The following is a 12,694-nucleotide window of genomic DNA, read 5'->3' on the forward strand; positions in this document are numbered from 1 at the left end:
CCTATGCTTTTTATTCTTTAGAGATCATGGTTTGCCACAATTTATAGTTTGAAGGAAACTTATTTTATTCAATATGATTTCCTTATTTTATGAGTGAGGAAAATGGCTCAGAGAGATTGATTGACATTCCTGGGGCCACTAAGGTAATAAATAGTATACCTGGAATCTGAACCCAGGTCCTCTGACTCTAAATTTAGCACTTCTTTCTACTATACCACACTGCTTCTAACAATGAAGTCTTGAACAGTGAAGCCCTCCTCTAGGCATTATTTCCTTGCATGGAGCATCATAGATAGTATCAAAGATTTACCCAAGCAACATACCTCATAGTTACATCTGCTTCCTCAGATTCACACTATATATGTGTATGTGCATATGTATGTGTGTATATGTATATGTATATGTATATGTATATGTGTGTAGAGATATATACTATTCATATTGCTAACTTTCAATGGTACCCAAACATTGAGACAAATAAACCCGTTTGACACAGACAAATAAAAGACACTAAAGTTAAATTATATAAGAGGCATCAATGCCTCAGTGGATAGGGAGCCAGCCTCAGATAAGATGATAGGTCCAAGTCCTACCCCTGACCCTTGTTGGCTATGGGACTTTTAGCAAGTTACTTAATCTCTCTAAGTAACATTCCAAGACTAAATTGCAGAACATTTGTTGAATTCCAATGATACATGGAGTTCCCTCACAAGGAGCTCCCTGCATACATGAAATCAAAAGTCCAGTCAAAGCACACCGAAAACAGTAGTGTCCATTTTAAAACTTTCCCTTTCAACATTAATGAATTGTTGGTGAAGATGTAAACTGGTCCAAACGTTTTATAGAACAATTTAGAACTATACCCAAAGGGCTATAAAACTGTGCATACCCTTTGATCAAGCAATGCCACTACTAGGTATACATATATATATATATATTCCAAAGAGATCAAAGGAAAATGAAAAGAACCTATATATACAAAAATATATGAAGCAGCTCTTTTATGATGGCGAAGAACTGGAAATCAAAGTGGTGCCCATCAATTGAGGAATGGTTGAAGAAGTCATGGTATAGATTGTGATGGAATACTATTGTGTTATAAGAAATGATGAGCAAGATGGTTTCAAAAAAACTGAGAAGACTTACATGCACTCGTGCAAAGTGAAGTGAGTATAACCAGGAGATCATTGTAAATGTTAACAGCAATATTATAACAATGTTTAATTGCAAATGACTTAGCTATTTTCAACAATACAATAATGCAAAACAATTCTGAAAGACTTTTGATGAAAAATACTATCCACCTCCAGAGAGAGAACTGATAAACTCTGAGTGCAGATTGAAGCATATTTTTAAATTTTTCTTTATTTATCTTGCCTTTTTTTGGTTACACATCTAAATGGAAATGTGTTTTGTATGATTTCACATGTATAATTAATATCGTGTTATTTGCCTTCTCAATAGGTGGAAGAAGGATAGGAAGGAGAGAATTCAGAATTCAAAATTTTTAAAAATGAATGTTGAAAATAAATATATAAATTTATTTTAAACAATTGTAATAAGTAAATGTTAATAAAAATAAATAAAAATACAATACAGAATTAAAGAAATACTTCCCCTTTCACTGTTTTATATTGGTTAAAAGTTTTGAGGCTCTAAAGGAATGCTACAAACTCAGATATAATAAAATGTTTAACAATGAATGCAGTGAGGGAGAAATAATCATCATACATCATGGACTAATATAGTTTAAAATGTCAACACTCATATTATGCAATATTTGCATCACAAAAGAAGTCTTCTGCTCTATCCTTATTTTCTAAAGAATATATTCCAGAATGGTATTTATTAGCTTTTATTTTTCCCAGCACCTCTGTTATTCCAAGGAGTAGGTTTAGACATGAAGAAATATCACTTTTTCAGATGACTAGGGTCATTAACTTCTTTATTCTTAGAATTTAACTAATTAATCAGAACATTATTATTCAAGAATAGTGCAGTACACATTTCTACTCATGACTTCCTCTCCCCTAGGATATGTTATGATTAGAACAGTATTGACCACAGTCTCCTGCCATCTAGCCTAGGCTAGTTCTCCCCTAAAAATCAAGGAAACTGTACCAAGATTTTATTGCTACAGGGTATGGAGGTTCGAGGTTATGATGTGGATTGTTAGTTACCTAAGGGAATAAAGGAAGTCAGCCCATGAACTATCAATGTCTTTCAGACTTGACAGATGTTCCACCTCCATGAAAGTCATCCTACCCTGCCCTGCTGAGAAGACACATTTCTTTATGGAATTGAGGGGGAGTACTTCTATTTGAGTCAATGCTATATCCTTAGTGAGTATCCAATTCATGCTATGGCTAAGTAAACCTCCCTTGGTTAATTGCCAAATGATATTCAAATATTTCATTTCATTTCAATTTCAAACCTTAGCTACCAGTCTAATCTGAGGCCGACCTGGACTACAATAATACTATGCTCACTACACTTCCTAAGGGTCTTACCTGAATCCTTTCTTATAAAAGTTCAGCTCAAGTCTTATCTACTCCCTGAAACCTTCCTCAGCTTTCCCAGCCAAGAATAATTTTTTTTTCCTTTGAATTCCTATAGTAGTAGTAGGCTTCTGCCAGTCGCAGACAACCATGGATCAGTACCTTGAAGAGCCACAGGCCACAGTGTGGCTGTGCAGTCCAATATGGGAGCCACAGCTCCTGCCACAACGATGACATTGGAAAACTGCGCTCTCTGTTACTCGTCAGTTCCTGCATCTCATTCGTTTTTCTTCCTCCAGAGCTTGGAGGCCCATCTCAGCTGTGCACAAGCAGCTATATATACTAGTCTTTTGACATTTATGAAATCACTTTATATAAATTGAGAGGAGTTCTCTGATGACCTTGATGGCCAGCGAACCTTTGTTTAAGCCTTTGACTAAATTCCATCAATGTGATTGTTTGGCATGGGCTCTTGTGGATTAATACAGGAAGAATTGGTAGGTTTGAGGTGTTGTGAGTCACCCTTTTGTGTTAAGCCTATAAAAAAAAATCTTCACCACAGGCCTGGTTCTTTTTGACTTTTCCCCCCTTTTATGTGTTCTGATTAGAACCTTCTCAACATGACTACCTAAGCAAGATACTGAGTGTTCTAAAAATTAGAAATCCTGGTGGAACTTAAAGATGAATTTATACTCTTGCCCCTTATAACCGAATCAGAAATCAGAGAACTGAGAGAAAATGAATAGACTTTGGTCCTTTGAAGGTACCTGAATATCAGGATAGCTACCAAGACCAAGTGACAATCCTCCCTCCCTACCAACCCAACCCTGGAGATGGTAGCCTCTAAACCCAAGAGATGGTAAGTAGTTGGAAAGTGGAAGAATAATGAATATTCTGAGCAAGTTTATGCCAGAGCCAGCTCCTACCAACTCTGAGAAATAAGCAAACTCTAAAAATTAGGGCTTTATTTATTATTTTGCTGGCTTAATAAATTATGAATAAAGTTCATGAATGTTTTTTTCAAGGAGAGCTGATTGTAAAACATCTACCATCATGCCTCTGGTTCTGAGGCACCTAAATTTCTAGAGTCTAAGTGCCTGTACCCAGTCTTGGAGAGGTAGCAGAAAAGTGGTCATGGAAAAGGTTCCCAACCACATGTCCAAGTAAGTAGTGAAGATTCCTGAACCTCAAACAATTGTAGAAATAAAGGGAATTACTAATTAGTTCCAAGCTCAGCATAACCCCTAGCAAGTCTAAGTTCAAGAGTTCTGGAGCCTGGGAGATCTACTAGAGACAGCACTTCCACTAGAGCAAAAAGTCTGGAAGACTGTACCTAAGGTCATTTTTATTGGCTATAAGCAAGACCTGTGCAACCAGAGGGTACACACACAACTCTTTTTTTTTTTTTTAAGTGAGGCAATTAGGGTTAAGTGACTTGCCCAAGGTCACACAGCTAGTAAGTGTTAAGTGTCTGACCCCGGATTTGAACTCAGGTACTCCTGATTCCAGGGCCGGTGCTCTATCCATTGTGCCACCTAGCTGCCCCCCCCCCAATTCTTTTTAAAATCAAAGGAGCTTATTCTTTGGATGAAACAGAATTCCATTTAGGCAAGAGATGCACCTATGTAGACAAAGCAAAAACAAAAAACAAAAAACAAGGCAGTGACTCCTAGAGGTAAACCCAACAAAGCCAGGGTGATCTGTGAGAAGGTTACTTGGGTTCATGGACACACTGTCATGGTTCAGGCCAAATTCCTTAGCAATTTTTCTGCCAAGGCCAGTGGACACAGAAGCCAGGAAATGATGGATCCCTGAAGACTCTAGGTTGTTACTCAAAATGAACTAAATAAAATTATACATTTTAGAATGCTTATTTTATTTTAAATGACTTTTTAAAAAAACATATTCTTCAAGGTCTGTTTATATTATGATTTAAGAAAACTTTATTGATATCTTTGTTTTTATATCACCTATATTTTCTACTATATTCTTCTCTGCCCCCACAACTATGTCCTAGAGAGTCATCCCTTGCAATACAATATAAAAAAAGGAAGTGAGGGGGAAAATGTTCCGCAAAACTGAACTACTTGATTTTGTAGCATTAATTTTCATTTATTTTATTGTTACTGTTGTCATCCTTTACATCTACATTGCTATAGTCATTACTTTCCAGATTAAGCTTACTTCACCTTGTTTCCTGTATGTCTTTCTATGTTTTTCTGTATTCATCAATATTTATATTTTAATGGTGATAGATAATGCAAGATTTGGCAGAAGGTACAATTTTAGATATGTGATAAATTTTTAATTCTTCCCACTCCTTCCACACCCTGGCATCCTTGCCATGCCACCAAAAGAAAAAGAAAAAAGAGTTCTGGAATCTATCATTTCCAATAAGAGAAAAAAAGAGATTTTCTAGGCACCACCAACTTAACCCTTAGGTTACTTCTTTAGCCATACCAAGTTTGTTTTCTTTCTGTGATGAGTCCAAATCATAGGGTGGTGGAAGGTTTCTGATAGACTATATAGGGACTTATGGATGAAGTAGATTTTGACAGAAAAGGAGAAAAATTCTATCAAATATTATGGGCTACTATGAGTTCTTTGGGGCAGCTAGGTGGCACGGTGGATAGAGTGCTAGGTCTGGAGTCTAGAAGACTCATCTTCCTGAGCTCAGATCTGGCCTCTGACACTTACTAGCTGTGTGACCCTGGGCAAATCACTTGATCCTCTTTGCCTCAGTCTCTTCATCTTAAAACAAGCTGATGAAGGAAATGGGCAAACCACTCCAGTATCTTTACCAAGAAAACTGGAAATGGGTTCATGAAGAGTCAGACATGACTGAAAAAGTGACTGAACAACAACAATATGAGTTATTTTTGTGTCTCTTACATTTTCTATGTAATAAAATAAAAGCTATCCTGTACTCAATACGCCTTCTTACCTTAAGAGCCTGAATGGGAGCAAGAGATAATTTTTATCCTTATCTATAGATAGAGAACTGGCCTCAGTTCAAGACCTGCCTCTTTTACATACTGGCTGTGTGACCCTAAGCAGATTACTTAATATTTTAATGCTCCAAGACTTTATGTTGAAGAAAAGGTGCTGACCCGAATGGATATAGGGAGTTTCTTCACCAAAAAAATACCAAAAAAATTCCAGGTCTAGTCTCTAGACCTATCACATAGTCATAGATTTAGACCTGAAAGAAACCTTTAGTATCATCTTGTCCAGCCCCTTCATTTGACAGATGATGACACTGAGACCAGAATCATGTAATCCCATAGGAAGCAGTTGAAAGACTATTTTTCAGTCATGTCTGACTCTTCATGACCTCATTTAAAATTTTCTTGGCAAAGATGTTGGAGTGGTTTTTGCCATTTTCTTCTCCAGCTCATTTTACAGATGAGGGAACTGAGGCAAACAGGGTTAAGTGGCTTTCCCAACATAACACAGCTACTAAGTATCTGAGACCAGATTCAAACATAGGAATTTCTCACTCCAGGCCCAGTGCTCTATCCACCTAGCTGCCCCAGTGTAAAGATTCAAACCCAAGTCCTCGGTCTTTAAACATAGTGCCTTTTCCTTTTACATAATCCTACAACAGAGTCTATTTGAAAAGTTTCTCCTATCTCAATCATCAGGGAATTGTCTCAATTCTCTAAGACTATCTTAAACCATATTAGACTTGTTAAATATAAATTCTAAAATCCTAGGACCCCCATCACCCCTGTGTGCCAGGCCATTTCCTTCAGAACATTCCCAAAACCAGTTGTATTAGAAGTTGGTATTTCTTACAAATTTAAAAGTCATTTCCCAAAATTGTTTTTCTTTAATTAGTACATTTTTGGACTGAATTCTATCCTTTGAAAAAAATTAATTGGTGGGTTTTTCCAACAAACTAGTTTGGGTTTGTAGATGTCTGTCTAACTACAACCCTATCAATGTTGTTATAGGAAAGTAGGAAGGAAGACAATATTTATTTATCAGCTACTATGTGCTAGATAGTGTGCTAAGTATTCTACAAATATAACCTCATTTTACTCTTACACAAAAACCCCAGGAGGTAGTTGTTATTTATTATCCTCATTTTACAGTGGAAGAAACTGAGGCAAAGGTTAAGTGACTTCCCTAAGGTTATGCAGCTATTAAGTTTCTGAGGCTAGATTTGAACACAGATCTTTCTTACTCCAGGCCTAATATTCTATCTACTGTGCCACCTACCTACCTATACATGAGCAAGAAACTGAGTGATCCAGGAAGTAAGAATGTAGGTGGGACTAAAAAGATTAATTTAAAAGCATTTCCCCTTTATAACAGACTTCCCATAACCAATTGCCATCTGAAATAATGTAATTCTGTTTTGGGTAGTCAGGTGAGTCAATATGATATAGAGAGAAGCATGCTTGAATTGGTCAGTAACCTAATTAAAATCCTTGCTTTGGTGTTTGCTATTTGTGTATGCCTAGACAAATTTAAACTATGAGCCTTTTTCCCTCATTTGTAAGATGGGATAGCAATATAGGATACAAACTAACTTTCAGGATCGTTTCAGGTATGGTAAAAAGTTTTAACAGTCAGTTAGATAATGGAGAGACGCCAGTTGTTTTTTTTTAGGACCACCCTTTTGGGGAGGAGACCAACAGCATGAGCTACGCACACCAGTCTGCCTGTGACGCACGCCAGATTGCCTGCTGAGCACTCGACTTCCGGGATGTGAGCTTAAAAGGCAAGCAGAGAACGGAAGTGGGGCATTTTTTCCTGCTCCGCTAGTCTCCTGGCTGCGCTATACAGACAGACATTGACTGGAGTTTGACTCGGCCTGGCTCTCGGTTAACAGCACGCACTTGACTCGGTCTCTCTCCCCAAAGGTGGCCTTGGGTTTTGGTGAGTTTTATATGGAATATAGACTAAGCCTAGACTTAGGACGATTTGTATTGTATTTCTCCTTTCCTATCCTTCTAATCAACATCACCTTGTGACTACCATACAATAAAAGCTCTAACTAGAAAACCAGAAGCTTCTTCCATTTACTAGTCTGGGAGATAAATTAAGGGAAAGGTTAAGTAGGGGAGATTTATGATCTAATATCCAATTTTAATCTCACACAGGGAAAATACTTTGCAAACCCTAACATACTATATATGTGTTAGTATTATAACAGACAAAGCTAAGCACATCTCTATATAATTCATTTTTCAGTTTTTTAATCATTAGCACTATTGAAACATAAATGCTGTAGAATAATTTTGTACTATTTACTGAAATAAAGAGATGTCTTCAGAAACAAAATGAAATAGAAGATAAAGACAATTATAGATAATCCAAACAAAAAGCCAGTGTTTGTGCTATTGAGATATTTTTGTTAAGAATGATATAACGGGACGCAGCTAGGTGGCGCAGTGGATAGAGCACTGGCCCTGGATTCAGGAGGACCTGAGTTCAAATCCAGCCTCAGACACTTGACACTTACTAGCTCTGTGACCTTGGGCAATTCACTTAACCCTCATTGCCCTGCCCCCCCCCCAAAAAAGAAAGAATGATATAAGGATAGAAAGGGTCAAATTGCTCAAATAATTGTTTGAATTTTCCACTTTACTTGACTAAAGGGAGTTTGGCCCATGGAAAGGTTTTTGAAGGGAAAAATTTCAGGTCAAAATGAAGTGATTTGATAATATTATACTCTCCTGTTAATAATAGGAGTAAATATATTTAAAAATCTAAGATTCTGCTTTACATTCTATAAAGGAAGCATATTCTAAACTGTACCTCAACCAAGGCAAAAAGATTTCTGGCAGATATCTTTGTTTTCTGATTCAAAACAAGGTTTTCAGAGAATTTAAAGTGCTGAAATTATGATTTTTTCTCAGTTACATAATTATAGGATTAAAACCAGCTGATCATAGCAAAATTCCTTCTTGTCATGTGTATTCATTTACAAATTCCATTGATAAAAGGGCTTCTTACTTGGTATTATGTGTATCAATGGTATGGAAGAGCTCATGCAATTCTTCCCCACTTAGAACACCATCTGCAAAATAGGCTTTGAATTCTTCGAAGGACAACTTCCCATCATCTGAAATGACATAAACAAATACAAGCAAATTCAAATCAATGTAACAAACATTCATTAGGTGCCTTACTACACATGAGACACTGTGCTAGGTGCTGGGAATATAAAGATAAACAACCACCAGGGGTCTGACCTCAGGAAGCTTACAATCAAGGGGGATAGGAAATAGATATGAATAGTGTGAAAAAAGTTTGAAAAACTAGTTAGAGCCAGCAAAAAGTCTTAAATATCAGGTTTAAAAGTTTCTATTCTACCTCATGGTCAATAGGAAGCCAATTAATTTATATAACCTTAAACTGAAATGTAAAGGGTATATGTATAAACCACATACAAAATGATTTACACAAGCAAATCACTTTTGAGGAGGGACAGGGTGAAAGAAGATAGAAAATATAGTAAATGTCATGGGGAAGGAATAGGATGAAGGGAAATACAGTAAGCAGTAGTAACTATGAAAAAAAATTTGAAACAACTTTGACAGGCCTCATTTCTCAAACACATAGAAAATTGAGTCAAATTTGTTAAAATAAGAGCCATTGCCTAATTGATAGATGATCAAAAAATATGAAGTCTTCAGATGAAATAATCAAAGCAACCTTGTAGCCATATAAAAAAATGCTCTAACTCGCTAATAATTGGAGAGATGAAGGTCAAAACAATTATGGGGTATTACCTCATACATATCAGATTGTATAATAGGACAGTAGAGGAAAATGACAAATGTTGTAGGGGATATGGGGAATATGAGACATTAATACACTCTTGGTAAAATTGTAAACTTATTCACAATAGTTTCCACAAAGCAATATACTCTATATTCAATTGCCTTTATTTTGTATGTAGTTTTGATGATATAATAAGAAGCTATATCAGTAAAAACATCTGTGTTAGGTATTTATTTTTGGTAAGATAAGCACCGGAACTTTGTATAATGTTCTTCTGTTATTTTGGCTTAATTTGGTGATACACTTCCATGAAGCACTTTAGTCCTTCCACACACATTGCATAGAGAAATGTTCTAAGTAGTGCCTGTCAATAATAACAACTCACATTTAGACAGTGTTTTCCAATTTTCAAAGCACTTTTTTCAGATAACATGATACTTGAGGATATACATGCTGAGGGGGAGAGTGAGGGAAACTTCAATTTTTTCTTTTTATCTTTCTTTTTTACATTTCTTTTAAACAATTATTGTTGGTTTTTAACATTCATTTTAAAAGTTTTTTTTTTAATTTCTGAATTGGTTCCCTCCCTCCCTCATTGCAAAGGCAAGAAATGTGATATCAATTATACAAGTGAAATCATTCAAAACACATTTCCTTACTAGCCATGTTGCCAAAAAGTAAATAAATAAATAAACAAACAAACAAACAAACAAACAAACAAACAAACAAACAAACAAATAAATAAATAAATAAATAAATAAATGAAGTTTAAAAATTATTCTTCAATCTGCATTCAGACTCCATCAGTTCTTTCTTTGGAAGAGGATAGCATTATTTTTCATCATGCCCTTCAGAATTGTCTTAGATCATTGTATTGATGAGAATGCTATCATTTACAGTTGGTCATCATACAATATTGCTGTTGCTGTGTTCTACTTATTTCACTTTGCATCAATTCATGCCTTCCCAAGTCCTTTAGGACATTATTCCATCACAATCACATAGCACATCTTCTTTAACCATTTTCCAATTTATGGGCATCCCCTCAATTTTCAATTCTTTGTCACAACAAAAAGAGCTACTATAAATGTTTTTGCACATATTTAGACACTTTGCATCATTATTCATAAGGGAAATTGGTCTATGGTTTACTTTCTCTATTTTTGCTCTTCCTGATTTAGGTATCAGCACCATATTTGTGCCATAAAAGGAATTTGGTAGGACTCTTTCTTTACCTATTTTTCCAAATTGTTTATATAGCATTAGAATTAATTGTTCTTTAAATGTTTGGTAGAATTCACTTGTGAATCCATCTGTTCCAGGGGATTTTCCTAGAGAGTTCATTGATGGCTTGTTCAATTCCTTTTTCTAAAATAGGGTTATTTAAATATTCTATTTCCTCTTTTATTAATCTGGGTAATATATGTTTTTCTGAATATTCAATCACTTCACTTAATTTCAGATTTTTTGGCATATAATCGGGCAAAATAGTTCCTAACAATTGCTTTAATTCCATTTTCATTGGTGGTGTGTTCACCATTTTCATTTTTGATACTGGTCATTTGGTTTTCTTCTTTCTTTTTAAAATTAAATTAACTAATTATTTATCTATTTTATTTTTTTAAACCAGCTCCTAGTTTTATTTATTAGTGCGATGGTTTTCTTAGTTTTAATTTTATTAGTCTCTCCCTTGATTTTTAGGATTTCCAATTTGGTGTTTAATTGAGGAATTTTAATTTATTCTTTCTTAGTTTTTTAAATAGCATAATCCTTTCACTAATCATCTCTTTTTCTATTATTTTTTTTTGGGGGGGGGGAAGAGGCAATGAGGGTTAAGTGACTTTCCAAGGATCACAGAGCTAATAAGTGTCAAGTGTCTGAAGTCAGATTTGAACTCAGGTCCTCCTGAATCCAGGGGTGGTGTTATATCCACTGTGCCACCTAGCTGCCCTCTCTTTTTCCATTTTATTGATATAAGTGTTTACAAATGAAATTTTCCCTCTAAATACTACTTTGACTGCATCCCACTCATTTTAGTATGGTCTCTTGTTATTATCCTCTTTCATGAAATGATTGATTGTTTCTGTGATTTGTTCTTTGATCCATTCATTCCTTAGGATTATTTAGTTTTAAATGAATTTGAATTTGTGTTTCTAAATCTCTCTACTGAATATAATTTTTATTGCATTATGGTCTGAAAAGTATGTATTCGTTTTTTTTCTTTTCTGCACTTCGTTATGAGATTTTATGTTCTAATACATGGCCAATTTTTGTGAAGCTGCCATGTACAGCTGAAAAAGGTATGCTCCTTTTGATTACCACTCAGTTTTCTCCAGAGGTCTATCACATCTAACTTTTTAAAAAAAGATTCTATTCATCCTTTTAACCTCTCTTATTTATTTTATGGCTAGATTTATCTAGTTCTGAGAGGGAAGAGCTGAGGTTCCCTGCTAGTATAGTTTTACTGTCTATTTCCTTTTGTAACTCATTTAACTTTTCCTTTAAGAATGTGAATGCTATGCCATTTGGTGCATATATATATATTTAGTTCAGATATTACTTCATTGTCTATGGTACCTTTTTAGCAAAATGTAGTTTCCTGTTTATCTCTTTTAATTAGATCTGTTTGTTTTTGCTTTGTCTAAGATCATAATTTTACCTAGCCTTTTTTACCTTAGCTGACACATAATAAATTCTGTTCCAACCCCTTATTTTTAATCTGTGTGTCACTCTGTTTCAAGTGCATTTCTTGTAAAAAACATATTGTTGGATTCTGATTTCTAATTAATTATACTATGTGCTTCTATTTTATGTGTGAGTTCATCCCATTCACACTCACAGTTATGGTTACTGTGAATTTCCCTCCATCCTATTTTCCCCCTGTTTATCATTTTATTCATTCATTGTCTCTGTCTCTCTCTGTCTCTGCCTCTCTGTCTCTATCTGTGTCTCTGTCTCTCTCTATCTTCTCTCCCTCTCTCTGTCTCCCTTCCGTCCTCCCTCCCTTATCCTCCCTCTCTCTTCTACCTTGTTCCTCATGAAAAGGCTATTTTTCTTCTAACTACTGCCTCCCTTAATTTGTTTTCCCTTCTATATGCACCCTTCCTTTTAACCCCTTCCCATGTTAGGTAAGTTAGATTTCTATACTCAACTGAGTGGGAATGTTATTCCTTCTTTGGGCCAATTCTGGTGAGAGTAAGGTTAAGCATTGCTTGCCACCACTATCCCCATTTTCATCTCTACTGTAAAAGCACTTCCTTGTGCTCCTCTTTTATGAGATAAAATTTGCTCCCTTCTTCCTCTCCCTTTTCCCTTCTCCCAATGCATTCTTCTTTCTTACCCCTTACTGTTTCTGGAGATCATATCCAAGTCAACTCATACCCATACCCTCTCTCTGTGTATACTCCTTCTAAATGTCCTAATAATGATAAAGTTCTTAGGTGTTACAAATATTACCT

The 12,694-nt window shown here is 35.4% G+C and overlaps 1 protein-coding gene across 1 annotated transcript in view; it reads right to left on the reverse strand.

The window, feature by feature from the left end:
* Nucleotides 1-12,694, reverse strand: part of NECAB1 (N-terminal EF-hand calcium binding protein 1) — a 219,486-nt gene that overhangs the window by 170,925 nt on the left and 35,867 nt on the right. Inside the window, exon 3 of the mRNA XM_043975891.1 lies at nt 8,466-8,574. Coding sequence (XP_043831826.1) covers nt 8,466-8,574 — 109 coding nt within the window. The remainder of the gene's footprint in view (nt 1-8,465; nt 8,575-12,694) is intronic.

Source organism: Dromiciops gliroides, chromosome 1 (genome assembly GCF_019393635.1).
Source record: "Dromiciops gliroides isolate mDroGli1 chromosome 1, mDroGli1.pri, whole genome shotgun sequence".
In the NCBI taxonomy this organism is placed as follows: Eukaryota; Metazoa; Chordata; class Mammalia; order Microbiotheria; family Microbiotheriidae; genus Dromiciops; species Dromiciops gliroides.